General features: G+C 35.4%; 1 protein-coding gene across 3 annotated transcripts in view; it reads left to right on the top strand.

Moving 5' to 3' along the window:
- Window positions 1–16,141, top strand: part of EAF2 (ELL associated factor 2) — a 50,318-nt gene that overhangs the window by 7,370 nt on the left and 26,807 nt on the right. For 2 of the 3 annotated variants that reach the window (XM_079922096.1, XM_079922097.1), the window contains 2 exons: window positions 6,884–7,020; window positions 9,015–9,160. In XM_079922096.1, coding sequence (XP_079778222.1) covers window positions 6,884–7,020; window positions 9,015–9,160 — 283 coding nt within the window. The remainder of the gene's footprint in view (window positions 1–6,883; window positions 7,021–9,014; window positions 9,161–16,141) is intronic. The other variant, XM_079922098.1, reaches the window with a different exon arrangement.

Below are 16,141 nucleotides of genomic sequence, written 5' to 3'. Positions count from 1 at the left end.
CCGCCGCGGAGCACAGGCCCCAGACGCGCAGGCTCAGCGGCCACGGCTCACGGGCCCAGCTGCTCCGCGGCCCGAACCCGCGTTCCCCGCATCGGCAGGCGGACTCCCAACCACTGCGCCACCAGGGAAGCCCTGCCTGGTGGAATCTTGAAAGGCTTCATAAAGCATATGCTATGTGGGCTGAAACTTAAAGGACAAGTGGAATTTCATCCGTTATAAGAGGAGTAGAATATTCTAGGCAAAAGGAACAGTATGTGAAAGGCTCCAAATGGAGAAAGGACAAGTGGAATAAATGAATGAATGTAGTAAATTACAGAATAATGAAAAATGATTGATAGGAGTAGAGACTGGAAAGGTAGGTTGGGACCAGATTATAAAGAATCTTTTATGTTGTAATGTAGAATTTTGAGATTATGTCATAGGTATTAGAGAACCATTAGAGGTTTTTCAGCAGAGAGCTAACATGATTAGATTTGTGCTTTGGGAGTGATTTTAACAATGACTTAGGGAATGGACTGGAAAAGAAAGAGACTAGGTCAGGTAGGCCTTTATCAAAATTTTGCCCATTTCAAAAATTTTCAGATATATCAAAGTAATGCTGTCAAATACTGTTTACATAAATATGCAAGTTCTTTGTTGTATGCTCTAGTTTTCTCAGTCCTTGAGTTAGAAATTTCTTAGCATTCAACCTAAGTTTCTTTTTCCTTTTATACTGACTTGATCTATTCTCAAAGAAAACCAAGACTAACTTTATACTCTAACATAGAAAACACTAGACTTTCTGAGATTTTTTTACATTGTTTTAACTTTTGTAATAGGAATGGTTTTGTGCTAGTTCATCCACATTCTCTTGTATACATTTATGTGATGGCTTGTCATGGTTAGAGGTATAGCAAGCAAGCTCTCTATCCTCTATCTAGCCTTCCATCTGTTTCCTTTTGTCTGTCAACACTATATATTGAGACCCCACCTATATGTCAGACTATATGAGTTGCTGCCTCTGAAGGTTTCCCTAATGTTAATGAAATTTGTGGGTGCATTTTATTGCATATTTCTCATTTGCTCCCTTAGAAATTGAAGAAAATGAAAAATCAACTCAGTCTGAGACATTGTAGATTAGTAAGCCTTTGTATTACTCTGTTTTTAAAAAGTGTTCAGATTCTGGTGTCTCTAAAATAGTTTGGATATTAAGTACCCAATAATCTAAGGCTTTTTTTTGCTTTATGAGGTTTATTAAAGAAAAGCCCAAATCATTCACTTAATCTTAAAAGTTATTGAAAAGCCTCAGGTGGATAACAGGCACCACCTGTTATCCTGGTCTCAGATTATAGGATTATTGATCAGTGATGATTGGTTTGCAGAACTTTAGATGAGTTCTTCTTTGCCACGTAGCATATTATTTTCTCAAATTGCAATCCTCCCATCCTCATCCCTTGCATTGTCTTTCTACTCCAAGCAGATGGGGATTCTTACATTTATTAATAAACCTTTTTCATTCACACATAATCCTGCTTTAATCAAGAGTTACCATCTACCATGTGTTCGATTTTGGTCTCAATTGAAAATACTTCTTGAAGGAATGACAACTATAGGAGGAAAATTTCAAGCTTCAAATTGTAAATTTATGAAATAGCAGAGAAATCATTTGGGAAAAAGTAGTTCCCTCCCCACCTCAGCCCACCAGAGATATGTCCAAAATGACTACGCCTCAATATTTTTGTGTGTATATGTGTGTATGAGAAAGGGAGATGGTTGGACAGACAGTCCATATATGCATATACTTTCTGTGTGGTGAGTCCTTTGCTAGGTAGCTGTTAAGAATACAGAGGTAGGGACTTCCCTGGCGGTCCAGTGGTTAAGACACCACACTTCCACTGCAGGGGACACGGGTTCGATCCCTGTTGGGGGAACTAAGATCCAGCATGCCATGTGGCGTGACCAAAAATAAAAATAAAAAAAGAAGACAGAGGTAGACTGGACGTGGTAGGTGTCCTAAAAAATATTATCATTTAATGAGGAAGATAGGAGATAATTGATTAAAATTTAGTAATGTAAGGACTATCATAAAGGTATACACAGAATATTATGGGAGTACAGAAGAGCGGCGATTCAGCCTGGGGAGGGAGAGGAGACATCAGGATATGCTGTCTTGAAGATGAGTTGAAATTACCCAGGTGAAGGAAAGAGGGAAGGACCTCTTAGAGAAAAGAAAGACGTGGGCTAAGACAAAGCAACAAAAGAGTCTGTTACATTTGAAGAACTATATATAAGCCACTATGGCTAGGTAAGAAAGGGTGCATATGGGGACATAGTCGGAGATGGTATTTAGGAATCAGATAAAGAAGGGCCTGATTTGTAATGCAAAAGAATTTGAATTTTATCCTGTGAATCTTTCAGATAGCTGGAATGGAAGAGAATTGTTAAAATTACCACTTGCTAAGAGCAAATTTTTTTTTCTGCTGGGCCTACAATCCTTGAACAATTGTGAATAAGAATAGAAATTATATTCTCAAATTTTGTGGAGTTTTACCCCTTCATTAAAGAACTTCTTCAAATAAGTAGGAGGTTTACATTTCTTCACAGTTCTTAATTTTGTGGAAATGTAATGATTATTAGTTTGAGGCATTTATATTCTCCTATTTTCTTTATCAACTTGCTTTCATCATCTTGGTGAAAATGCCTAGAAGCTTGGAGGCATTCCATAAAATAGAATTTTTATTATTATACTTTTAAGAGTACCTTCAGGTTCTGGTGGTTCTTCGATAGGGTAGATTTTCTAATTCTCATTCCTCTAGGTTTTCTTTGGTAGTATAAAATAGAAGAAAATAATAAAAATGAAGACTGTTAAGGGGGTTAATATTGGGCATTTACAAATCTCTCTTTTTTGTAAACAATTCTCTATGGTTGACTGCTATAAAATTTCAAAATGTTGAATATTGAAAGGAAAAGATTTACTTGACTGTTATGATTTGTTATTGGTGTTGTCCAGTTTGGCATATTTTTAGTGCTATCTTGTGAGGTACTTTTGTGGACTTTGATGAAATAGCCCACAGGAAACTTCCAGCTACACTTCCTATTATGCAATGAGTGCATCTCTAGTGGTTGCTCAACAGCTTTTGCCCACAAACCCTGGACTTGTGAGAGTTCCATATGTCTGATGGCTACTATGCCACTCTAGATGACGCTGTTGGTCAAAGTCCCTTCCAAGATGAGCCTAGTCTGATTCTTTCCATTGAGTTTACTTAGCTTACATGGGAAAATAGCCTACCATGTTCTTGGGACTTCAGCTTATTTTAGGACTTGACTCCTATTTTAACATCCTATTACAGTTATACTTCTAAATGAATTATATTTTTATCATTGTATAATAAACCTTTTTTACCCTGTTTCTGTGATTTTAAGGTTAAATACCACCTTGTTTAATATTAATATTGCCACCTTTGCTTTCTCTTTGTTTGCATGTTCATGGAATCTAAGTGTCTCTTACTTTTATTTAGCTTACATTTTAAGTATATCTTTTGTTAACAGAATATTCTGTTTCATTTTTAAACCAATTTTGACACTTTCTATTTTTATTAGGAGAATTCTATCCACATTTAGTTCAAAGTTTTTATACTTGATTTTTATTTCTATCATCTTATAGTATGTGTATTAGTTATTTTAATTTGTTTTCTTTTTTCTGTTCTTTATTAGTTTTGTCAAGCGTCTCTTCTTCCTTTTCTTTTTCTTTGTTTTCCCTCATGTTACTTTGGGAGTACTATTGTACTCTTCCATTCCATTACTGATTACTTTCCTTTCCTGGTATTCATAATCAGGCATGATCAGATTTGCCTGTTAGCAGATGGGAAATAAAACTAGAAGGAGAATAGGGAGGAGGATAACAGTAATCTAGGTGACCTGATGATTGGGTTCTGATGTTGGGTTATAGCAGTAAACATGGAGGTGGTAGCATGTGTTCCATAGTTATTCAGAGGCAAAAAGAGTTCATATGCTTCGGAGTTTCCTGGTACCTTAATAGTTTAATACCCCTTTCTTGAAATATGAAATAAGAGGGCAGAAATTGAAATTTAAAATAAGAATGGTGCTCAATTTAATGAGGAAAAAAGTTTAATTTAAAAAAACTTGTTCAAAGTATAGAAGGCAGGTACAGGGATTGTGAAAGGCTTACTTAACTTGTTATTTATGGTAAAAATGTTCATATTGTTCACATTCAACATTCATTGAGTACCTGTGAAGAGCTTGGTACTTCAGGTGCTAGGAGCAATAAAAAATTTCTAATCCAGTCCTCCTCCTTCAGAAACTCAGAGTACAATAATGTATTTTAAAATGTTTTCTAAGTAAGAATACAAGTATTTTTTAAGAAGAATATATTACGTGACTCTCTTAAATGTAATTTGAAGCCCTTGGGTTGCTATTCTGGGGTATCTTACTCACTTGTTTTTAGTCAAGACGTTTGAAAAATATACTTATCAGCCAAGTAGGCCCAACTTAGTTTTGTCATGATCATGCTTCTGGCTCTCTACCTTACAGGGCTTCAGCTAAGTGCTCTGCATCTCACTCTTCTAGGGGCCACTCCAGATATGTCCTTATCTATGTGCTATGCATGCTTGACTTCCTGTAGATCATTTTTGTTTTAGAAAAACTTGTTCCTTACTTTTGGTTTCATAATTTTCTCTCCCAGCCTCTCAGAGGTCTCTAACCTACCCCTTTTTTATGGCATCCTCAATTACCAAATTTATCTCATACTCCTCTGGTAATGTGTTAAGCCTCTAATGATTGTTAACTTTTAAAATATGATATCCCCTGGGACTTCCCTGGTGGTCCAGTGGTTAAGACTCTGTGCTACCAATGTAGGGGGCCTGGGTTCGATCCCTGGTCAGGGAACTAGATCCCGCATGCCACAACTAACAGCCTGCATGCCTCAACTAAAAGATCCCGCGTGCCGCAAAGAAGATCCCACATGTGGCAACGAAGATCCCACGTGCCACAACTAAGACCCGGTGCAGCTAAATAAATAAATATTTTTTAAAAAAATGATAGGCCCTTTAGTCTTTTTTAGAAGTCATCTTTTTCTAACCTGATCTAACATTACTATTGTATTTGGCAAAATTGTTATAATCAGTGCTTTAAAAATTTAATGTACTTTTATAAAGTTCAAAACCAAGCAATTATAACAATATATTATTTAGGGATACATATATGTGGGATAAAATAAGAGAATGAGAAACATAAAATTCCTTCAGGGTTGAGGGAGGCAGGGACAAAGGATAGAAGAGGAGCATAGGTAGATGTAGGTTATTAGTAATGACCAGGATTCTTTAACCTTCTATTATGGAAAATAGAATAGTATAATGAACTCCTGTGTACTTACTGAGCTTCAACAATTATCAACATTTTGCTAACCTTTTTTTTTGCGGTACGCGGGCCTCTCACTGTTGTGGCCTCTCCCGTTGCGGAGCACAGGCTCCGGACGTGCAGGCTCAGCGGCCATGGCTCATGGGCCCAGCTGCTCCGCGGCATGTGGGATCCTCCCGGACCGGGGCACGAACCCGTGTCCCCTGCATCGGCAGGCGGACTCTCAACCACTGCGCCACCAGGGAAGCCCCACTAATCTTTTTTTAATAGAGCTTCCTACTTTTTTCCTGGCATATTTTAAAGCAATCGCAGACATTCACAAATGCTATGTATGCATCTCTAACTGATAAGGATATTTTAATTTTCACCTAAGTACCATGGTAACCCTGCTATTATCACACATAGTAGAATTAATTGTAATACTTGGTCCATATTCATGTTTTCATGATGGTTTCAAAAATGTCCTTTTTCAGTTTTTCTCCCTAGAAATCCATATAAAATCCCTATATTGTATTTTTATTTATTTATTTTTACTGAGGTTAATTTACAGTTCTGTTAGTTTCAAGTGTACAGCAAAGTGATTCAGTTTTACATATATATTCTTTTTCAGATTCTTTTCCATTATAGATTATTATAAGATATTGAGTATAGTTCCCTGTGCTATACAGTAGTTCCTTGTTGTTTACCTATTTTATATTCCTATATTGTATTCTGATATTATGTTTCTTATCTCTTTTATTCTGTAAAAGTCCCTCCCCCCTTTTATGCCACTGGTTTGTTGGAGAAACCAGGTTAATTGTCCTAGAGAATATACCCACATTCTGGATTTCAAATTACTTCTGTCTGGGATTATATAACTTGTTTCTCCTTCCTCATATTTCCTATAAACTGGTAGTTATTTCTAAAGCCTTGGTGAGAGTTAGATTCTTTGTGGGTTTTTTTTCAGGCAAGAACACTTTATAGGTGATGCTGCCTACTTTCTTTTATATCACATCATGAAGCACATAATGTCTGGTTGTCCCACTTTTAAGGACACTAAAATTGATCAGTGAGTTTAATGTAACATATGTTCCCTGATACATTCATTTTCCTTAATCTGCATAGGGAAGCCCCCCTTTAATAAAATGCCAGATTTAAAAAATTAAATTTAGGTAGGAAGAAGAGGAAGAGTAGGAAATATAACTCAGGACTTTTGTTCCCTTATTGTAAAGTATATTGGTTGTATTAGAATTGAATCCCAATTTCCTGTTGTAGACCACGTCTACAAAGATTTGTGAAACGAATCTTTACTGGCTCAGGGCAGCTGCTTCCTCTGTTCCCTTTCCTCAAGACAGCAATTTTGAGATCTCAGCCTCTCTTCATCTGTCTTTTTTACTATACTCCTTATTGCCAGAGTAGTAAATTTAGGCAGTTAGGTGACTTGAAGTACAGTATATCAATAGATTGAGAAAGACAGAAGATCTCAAAGGCCCTCTCAACTGAATTTCTATGATAAATTTCAAGTAATAATAATTAATTTTTTAAACAGGGTTCAACTACACCAGTAACTGTTTTCAAAGGTTCAAAGAAACCTTACTTAAAAGAATGCATTTTGATTATTAACCATGATACTGGGGAATGTCGACTAGAAAAACTCAGCAGCAACATCACTGTAAAAAGAACAAGGTATGTGGTTAATGAAATAAATTATTTAATCAACACATAAATTGCTAAGAGAATGTCAGTGAAAAAAGTTATTGGATTAAGTCACACTATTGCATAAGGGTTATTTCTGTCTGGTACAAAATTTTTTTTTTTTTTCTTTTTGCGTTACGTGGGCCTCTCACTGTTGTGGCCTCTCCCTTGGGGAGCACAGGCTCCAGACGCGCAGGCTCAGCGGCCATGGCTCATGGGCCCAGCTGCTCCGCAGCATGTGGGATCTTCCCGGACCGGGGCACGAACCCATGTCCCCTGCATCGGCAGGCAGACAGACTCTCAACCACTGCGCCACCAGGGAAGCCCTACAAAAATGTTTTGATCTTTTTCCAAGTTTAAATTTGGTGAAGATCCTTTAGCCAGAAGCTTTTACCATTTCTCCCTATGATATTTAAAAGCTTGTTTTGTTTCTGTATGTTTTCTTATATGTAGGTATGTCTTTTATTCTACTGTAGATACTTTTGTAGAACTGGACTAAAAGGAGCCATTACACAATCTCCAAAATAATTTCATTATCAGTAGTAAAATTTTATCAAGCACTTAGAAAATGTGAGGCAAGAAAAAGGAGAACTTCCTATACAAATACTAACCTCAGAACGTCCACGTTTTAATTGGATTAGCAGATAATTCTATTAAAAATGTCAATAAGAGAACATAGCCATCTCAAATTGTTTTTTTGGGGGGAAATAGGCAGTGCATTAATTAACATGTTTTTTGGGGGGAAATAGGCAGTGCATTAACAAGCCATACAAATAGTATAGATAAAAATTGTTCTAGGAATTAAAGGAAGGAAGACATGGTTCATCGGAGCATTCAGGGAGCCCTTACTGATGTACCTTAAGAGGAGGTTAAGATTTAGGGCTTTTTTTTTCCCCCCAAACATATTTCATGATAAGGATTGCCTTTGGGTGCTTGTTAAACAAATGAGTTCCCCAGTTCAACTACAGATCAGAGAAGGAGCCCAGGAAACTTTTTTTTGTTTTTTAATTATCCCCTCTTCCCAGGTGATTTTTATTTGTAGGAAAGTTTGGAAAATACTGATTTAATTGATCAGAGAGAACATGAGGATGTAAACAAGACAGGAATGTATCTGACTTATTTGGAAACTATGAATAAGACTTGCTTGAATAGAGCAGAGATTTGTTTCTTTCCCTGTATACAAGTATAGAAAGTGGGATATGAGGTTGAAAGTAGACTAGAGGTAAGGTTATAAAGGTAGATTGCCTTCAATATTAACTATGAAATTAGGACATTGTCTTATTGACGGTGGTTGCATATTAAAGTTTTTTTAACCAGGGATCGACATGCTTACATTCTTGTTTTGAAATGTAAATCCACCAAACAAATTGATTTAAATGAAACAATGTGGGAAAGAGAAAAATGCACAAACCACGATGTTTTAGAGTAGGAATGAAGAGAAAAGTGAAGTTCTAAATACTTTGTGAAGGAAGGACTAACAGGATTTGGTGACTGGAAATGGGAGAGGCAAAGTCAAGCATAGTTGTGTTATATACTTTTTTTTTTTAAGTATTGAAGGGAAAGTATACGAACCTCCTTTAATAACATGTCTTAACCTTATGAATGAGAAATGTGGGAGTGATTTAATTTTAACAGAAATGGTAATTTCAGAATTTAGGGAATGTAATGTGTCTGCTATACTCATGTATAATTTCATTTTATTTTAGTCATTTGTGTATGTCTTATCTCTTCAGTTTTGAGCAGTGGCTTTTTTTAAATTCACATTTGTATCCCTCAGTGGATTTGTGTGTATGCCATGCCTATAGCAGGGCTCAATAAAGGTTTGTTAAATAATGAATTAAATTAATGCTTTAATCCTTGAATATCGTTTTAAAGATCTCTAGGAAAAAGAATAAGTGGTCGATTTTAGTAGCTTTGTAAGTTGAAATTGTTGTTATATTGCAATCATCATACCTGTTTTGACCTTTTGATGTTCTTAATTGCAGAGTTGAAGGAAGCAGTAAAATTCAGTATCGTATAGAGCAGCAGCAGCAACAAATGCGGAATTCAACTAGGACTCCCAATCTTGTAAAACATTCTCCATCGGAAGACAAGATGTCCCCAGCATCTCCGATGGATGATATTGAAAGAGGTAAAATCTATGAGTATGTAATGGCCCTTTAAAATAAATTATTAATAAATGTTAAGTGAAATTTTTCATTTTAATTGACAAGGGAACTAACTGTAAAATTCTAAAAACATAATGTTTTTTGTTATGGTTCTAGGGGAGAAGTGTAGTTTATGATTTAGAGTATTAAGTACGTAAGCTTGTGTCTATATAACAGAATTTATATTTTTTATTATTCAGGGGAAAAAGTAACTGTTTAGATATGTGTAACTGGAGTTTTCTTCTTTTTGACAGTTGTGATGATTCCAATTTAGTCCTTCACAGCATCTTCTTGTTGAAGTTTTTTTATGTGTAGCCAGACTATAGATGTCTAAGATGTAGCCAAACCAGTAGTGGAGTGAGGAGATGTAGTAAGCCAAAGCAGCAGGCAAGTTCTTCTGAACTGCTGCTCACTTCTCAGCAGGTAGGTGCTTCTAGAGAGGCACAGTCTTTTTGAAAGTAAGAAAACTTAAATCTCCATTTTTTTTTTCTAGCTGCAGTTTGGGTGTTTATGTTATAGTAATTGTGGTAGGGGTAAGACCCTGGTCACCAAAGTTTATTTGTTTCTACACTTTGCCTTCATAACTTGCATATAGCTCTCCATTTCCACTTGCCCCCTTCTAGGCCCGGTATAGTATTAGTTCCCTAATATATTAGTGTTCCCTTTTCAAACAATAAGGAAAATATAAGCTCAGAACCCTTGTTGCTACAAGGGATCTTGAATTTTATTTTATTGTTATATCTGCTTCCAAAATGGATTTGAATCATTATATCATTTTATATATGTGTACAATAAAAATCTGGAACAGAAAATTAAGATATTGGAGGGAAGAGGAAGCAAATTTGCTAATTATTAAGACATTAAATTTATATCTGAGCTTCCTATCCACTAATACAAAACTGAAAACTTTAGTATATTTTGTATTATCTAAGAGGTTCCAAAGATTTGGACTCTTCCCTGCTACTAAATTCTAAAAGGAATTCATCGTATGGAACCTGTTCTTTGGAGAATTAAACTATATAGTATCTTCAACTATAATTTTACAATACAAAAAGAAGTTTCTCTATGTGACAGGTTTTTAGCAGAGACCTTAATAAAAACATTGTATTGTAGAATATAAGTTAAGGTAATCCAAGCATAAGATCTAACTTTGTATAAGAATTTACAGTTTGCAGAGCATGTTCCTTAGACTATCTTCTTTTAAATATTTTCTTAATATTTGACCCTACTATGCCAATGCCTACTGCTATGGTTGAAACACTTTTTTTAAGTTTATGATTAGATGTCTGTCAGCTTTACTAGTGTTTCTCTGGTTTACTTTTTACATTTACCTGTTTGGGCTATCTGGAATTCTAGTCTAAGAAATAAGAATCTAAACTTCCTTCCTCCCCAACAGTGTAATTACATAGATATTGATAGAGAATCAACAAATATAGTATTGAAAAAGAGTATCAATATCCATTTTTTGAATAAGCCAGTATTTCTTCTGCTGATATGAAAAGCCATTTTTTAAATTCAGTTTTTATTTTATATTGGAGTGTAGTTGTGTTAGTTTCAGGTGTACAGAAAAGTGATTCAGTCATACATATACATGTACCTATGCTTTTTCAAATTCTTTTCCCATTTAAGTTATTACAGAGTATTGAGCATAGTTCCCTGTACTATGCAGTAGGTCCTTGTTGACTATCTATTTTATATATAGTAGTGTATATATGTTAATCCCAAACTCCTAATTTATCCCTCCCACCTTTCCCCTTTGGTAACCATAAGTTTGTTTTCGAAGTCTGTGAGTCTGTTTTGTTTTGTAAATAAGTTCATTTGTATCATCTTTTTACATTTCACATATAAGTGATATCATATGATATCTGTCTTTCTGTGTCTGACTTATTTCACTTAGTATGATAATCTCTAGGTCCATCCATGTTGCTGCAAATGGCATTATATCATTCTTTTGTATTGCTGAGTAATATTCCATTGTGTATATATACCACAACTTCTTTATCCATTCATCTGTCGTTGGACATTTAGGTTGATTCCATGTCTTGGCTATTGTAAATAATGCTGCATTGAACATTGGGGTGCACGTGTCTTTTCAAATTATGGTTTTTCTCCGTATATGCCCAGGAGTGGGATTCCTGGATCATGTGGTAGCTCTATTATTACTCTTTTAAGGAGCCTCCTTACTTTTCTCCATAGTGGTTGTACCAATTTACATTCCCACCAACAGTGTAGGAGGGTTCCCTTTTCTCCACACCCTCTCCAGCATTTATTGTTTGTAGACTTTTTGATGATGGCAATCCTGACTGGTGTGAGATGATACCTCACTGTAGTTTTGACTTACATTTCTCTAATAATTAGCGATGTGGAACATTTTCTCTTGTGCCTTTTGGCCATCTGTATGTCTTCTTTGGAGAAATGTCTGTTTAGATCTTCTCCCCACTTTTTGATTGGGTTGTTTATTTTTTTTGATATAGAGCTGCATGAGCTGTTTGTCTGTTTTAGAGATTAGTCCCTTGTCGGTTGCTTCATTTGCAAATGTTTTTTTCCATTCTGTGGGTTGTGTTTTGTTTTGTTTATGGTTTCTCTTTGCACTGCAAAAGCTTTTAAGTTTATTTTTAGGTCCCATTTTATTTTAAGGTCACATTTGTTTATTTTTTATTTTATTTTCATTACTCTAGGAGGTGGATCCAAAAAGATATTGCTGCAATTTATGTCAGAGTGTTCTGCCTATGTTTTCCTCTAAGAATTTTATAGTATCTGGTCATACATTTAGGTCTTTAATCCATTTTGAGTTTATTTTTGTGTATGGTGTTAGAGAATGTTCTAATTTCATTCTTTTACATGTAGCTGTCCAGTTTTCCCAGCACCACTTATTGAAGAGACTGTCTTTTCTCCATTGAATATTCTTGCTTCTGTCATAGATTAATTGACCATACGTGTGTAAGTTTATTTCTGAGCTTTCTATCCTGTTCCATTGAGCTATATTTCTGTCTTTGTGCCCGTACCATTCTGTTTTGATTACTGTAGCTTGGTAGTATAGTTTGAAGTCAGGGAGCCTGATTCCTCCAGCTCCATCTTTCCTTTCAGGATTGCTTTGGCTATTTAGAGTCTTTTGTGTTTCCATACAAGTTCTGAAAATTTTTTTTCTAGTTCTGTGAAGAATGCCATTGGTAATTTGATAGGGATTGCATTGAATCTGTAGATTGCCTTGGGTAGTATATTCATTTTGACAATATTGATTCTTTCAATCCAAGAACATGGTATATCTTTCCATCTGTTTGTGTCATCTTTGATTTCCTTCATCAGTGTCTTACAGTTTTCAGAGTACAGGTCTTTTGCCTCCTTAGGTAGGTTTTTTTCCTAGGTATTTTATTCTTTTTGATGTGATGGTAAATGGGATTGTTTCCTTAATTCCCCTTTCGGATTTTCATTGTTAGTGTATAGAAATGCAAGATATTTCTGTGTATTAATTTTTTATCCTGCAACCTTACTGAGTTCCTTGATAAGCTCTAGTAGTTTTCTGGTAGCATCTTTAGGATTTTCTATGTATAGTATCATGTCATCTGCAAAAAGTGACAGTTTTACTTCTTCTTTTCCAATTTGGATTCCTTTCATTTCTTCTGCTTCTCTGATTCCTATGGCTAGGACTTCCAAAACTATATTGAATAAAAGTGGCGAGAGTGGACATTCTTGTTTTTTTCCTGATCTTGGAGGAAATGCTTTCAGCTTTTCACCACTGAGTATGATGTTAGCTGTGTGTTTGTCATATAAGGCCTTTATTATGTTGAGGTATGTTCCCTCCATGCCCACTTTCTAGAGAGTGTTTATCATAAATGGGTGGTGCTGGATTTTGTCAAAAGCTTTTTCTGCATCTATTGAGATGATCATATGGTTTTTACTCTTCAGTTTGTTAATGTGGTGTATCACACTGATTGATTTGCAGATACTGAATAATCCCAGCATCCCTGGGATAAATCCCACTTGATCATGGTGTATAATCCTTTTAATGTACTGTTAAATTCGATTTGCTAGTATTTTGTTAAGGATTTCTGCATCTATGTTCATCAGTGATTCTGACTTGTAATTTTCTTTTTTTGTCTGATTTTGGTATCAGGGTGATGGTGGCCTCATAGCATGAGTCTGGGAGTGTCACTTCCTTTGCAATTTTTTGGAATAGTTTCAGATGTATAGGTGTTAACTCGTCTCTAAATGTTTGACAGAATTCACCTGCCATGCCATCTGGCCTGGGCTTTTGTTTGTTGCAAGTTTTAAAATCACAGTTTCAATTTCAGTACTTGTGATTAGTCTGTTCATATTTTTTGCTTCTTCCTGGTTCAGTCTTAGAAGTTATACCTTTCTAAGAATTTGTTTATTTCTTTTAGATTGTCCATTTTCTTGGCATATAACTGCTTATAGCAGTCTCTTGTGATCTTTTATATATCTATGATGTCAGTTGTAACTTCTCCTTTTTCATTTCTAATTTTATTGATTTGAGCACTTTCCTTTTTTTCTTAATGAGTCTCGCTAAAGGTTTATCAATTTTGTTTATCTTTTCAAAGAACCAGCTTTTCGTTTCATTGATCTTTTCTACTGTTTTCTTCATCTCTATTTCGTTTATTTCTTTTGTGATCTTTATGATTTCTTTCCTTCTACTAACTTTGGGGTTTGTTCTTCTTTCTCTAGTTTCTTTAGTTATAAGGTTAAGTTGTTTATTTGAGATTTTTCCTGTTTCGCAAGGTAAGATTGTATTGCTATAAACTTCCCTCTTAGAACTGCTTAAGGTAATTATCGATATGTATTTCTGCTTGTCATTTTGTTCATTGTTTAGGATTTGTTTTTGTAGGTGTTTTTTCTTCCCTTCCTCTTTTGTTCTTTTCTCTTTTGATTTGATGACTGTCTTTAGTGTTGTTTGGATTGTATTTTCTTTTTTTCTGTGTATCTATTGTAGATTTTTGGTTTGCAGTTACCATGATGTTTTGATATAGCAGCCCATATATATATATAGATATAGATATAGATATAGATGGTTGTTTTAACACATTTTTTTACCAGCGACGTATTACAGCCTCAGGTGTTAGTTTCTGCAAAAACCCCTGGTCAATAATGTGTTAAGTTGCTGTTCTCTTAATTTCAGATGTATTTCCAATATCCTACATTTGTACTCTCCTCTTCTCACGATTGCTGGTTTTGATATATTTGTGTATGGATGATATCCTAGCTTTACTGTATGTTTCTCTTTACCTGTTAGATTCTCTTGTTTCTAGTTACAGACTTTTCTTTTCCACCTAGAGGAGTTTCTTTAGCATTTGTTGTAAAGCTGCTTTGGTGGTGCTGAATTCTCTTAACTTTTTCATCTGTAAAGTTTTTGATTTCTCTGTTGTAGCTGAATGAGAACCTTGCTGGGTAGGCTATTCTTAGTTGTACGTTTTTCCCTTTCATCACTTTAAATATATTGTTCCACTCCTTTCTGGTCCACAGAGTTTCTGCTGAAAAATCAGCTGATAGACTTATGGGAATCCCCTTGTATGTTATTTGTTGATTTTCTCTTGTTGCTTTTACTATCTTCTCTTTGTCTTTAATTTTTGTCAATTTGAATAATATGTGTCTCAGCATGTTCCTCCTTGGCTTTGTCCTGTATGTGACTTTATGTACTTCCTGAATTTGAGTGGGTATTTCCTTTCTCATGTTAGGGAAGTTTTCAGCTATTGTCTCTTCAAATATTTTCTCAGCCCCTTTCTCTCTCTCTCTTCTCCTTCTGGGACCCCTATAATGCAAATGTTGGTCAGTTTCATGTTGTTCCAGAGACATCTTAAACTGTCCTCATTTCTTTTCATTCTTTTTTCTTTATTCTATTCTGCAGCAGTGATTTCCACCATTCTGTCTTCCAGCTCACTTATTTGTTCTTCTGCCTCATTTATTCTGCTATTGATTCTTTCTAGTGTATTTTTCATTTCAGTTATTGTATTTTTCATCTGTTTGTTCCTTAAATCTTCTAGCTCCGAAAAGCCATTTTTGTCACATGCAGAATTTCTTTCTGGACTTAAGTCTATCTCACAACATAAGATGTACAGTGGCCAATACATGTATGAAAAGTGGATCAGATTCACTAATGCTTTCAAAGTTCAAATTTTAAGATTAAAAGATATTTTTTTCTAAAATTTAATAGTTTTATTCTTGCAATGTCTGACACTGTGCAGGGGTTACAAGAGTATGCCTAGAAATGAATAAGCTAAAAGTTTAACATAATTTCAAGGAAAAATGGATAAATTCACTTAATAGTGGGAGATTTTTAGTATATCCCCTCTCAGTAATTGATAGATTCAGGCAAACCCCAGATTAATAAGATTTGCAAAACACCATTAAGAAACTTGAACTAAGTAGACATACATAGCACTTCCACTGTTTGAGATATACAGGTTTTTCAAGTCCGTGTGAAATTAAAAAACAAAACAAAAGAAAACTGACCATGTGCTACATAGCAAAGCATCTCAACAAAAAAAGACATTTTGGGACTTCCCTGGTGGCACAGTGGTTGAGAATCTGCCTGCCAATGCAAGGGACACAGGTTTGATCCCTGGTCTGGGAAGATCCCACATGCCGCGGAGCAAGTAAGCCCGTGCATCACAGCTACTGAGACTGCACTCTAAAGCCCTTGAGCCACAACTACTCAGCCCGTGCACCACAACTACTGAAGTCCAAGTACCTAGAGCCCATGCTCCACAACAAGAGAAACCACCACAATGAGAAGCCCACACACCGCAAGAAAGAGTAGACCCCGCTCGCCACAACTAGAGAAAGCCTGCACACAGCAACAAAGACCCAACGCAGCCAAAAAAAGATATTTTTCTTTTTTAATTGAAGTATAGTTGATTTACAATATTATTTTAGTTTCAGGTGTACAGCATAGTGATTCAATATTTTTATAGATTATAACCCACTTAAAGTTATTATAAAATAATGGCTAT

Source organism: Stenella coeruleoalba (genome assembly GCF_951394435.1).
Source record: "Stenella coeruleoalba genome assembly, chromosome: 5".
In the NCBI taxonomy this organism is placed as follows: domain Eukaryota; kingdom Metazoa; phylum Chordata; class Mammalia; order Artiodactyla; family Delphinidae; genus Stenella; species Stenella coeruleoalba.
Note: the sequence above shows the minus strand (reverse complement) of the source record. Positions and strands in the feature narration are given on the sequence as shown.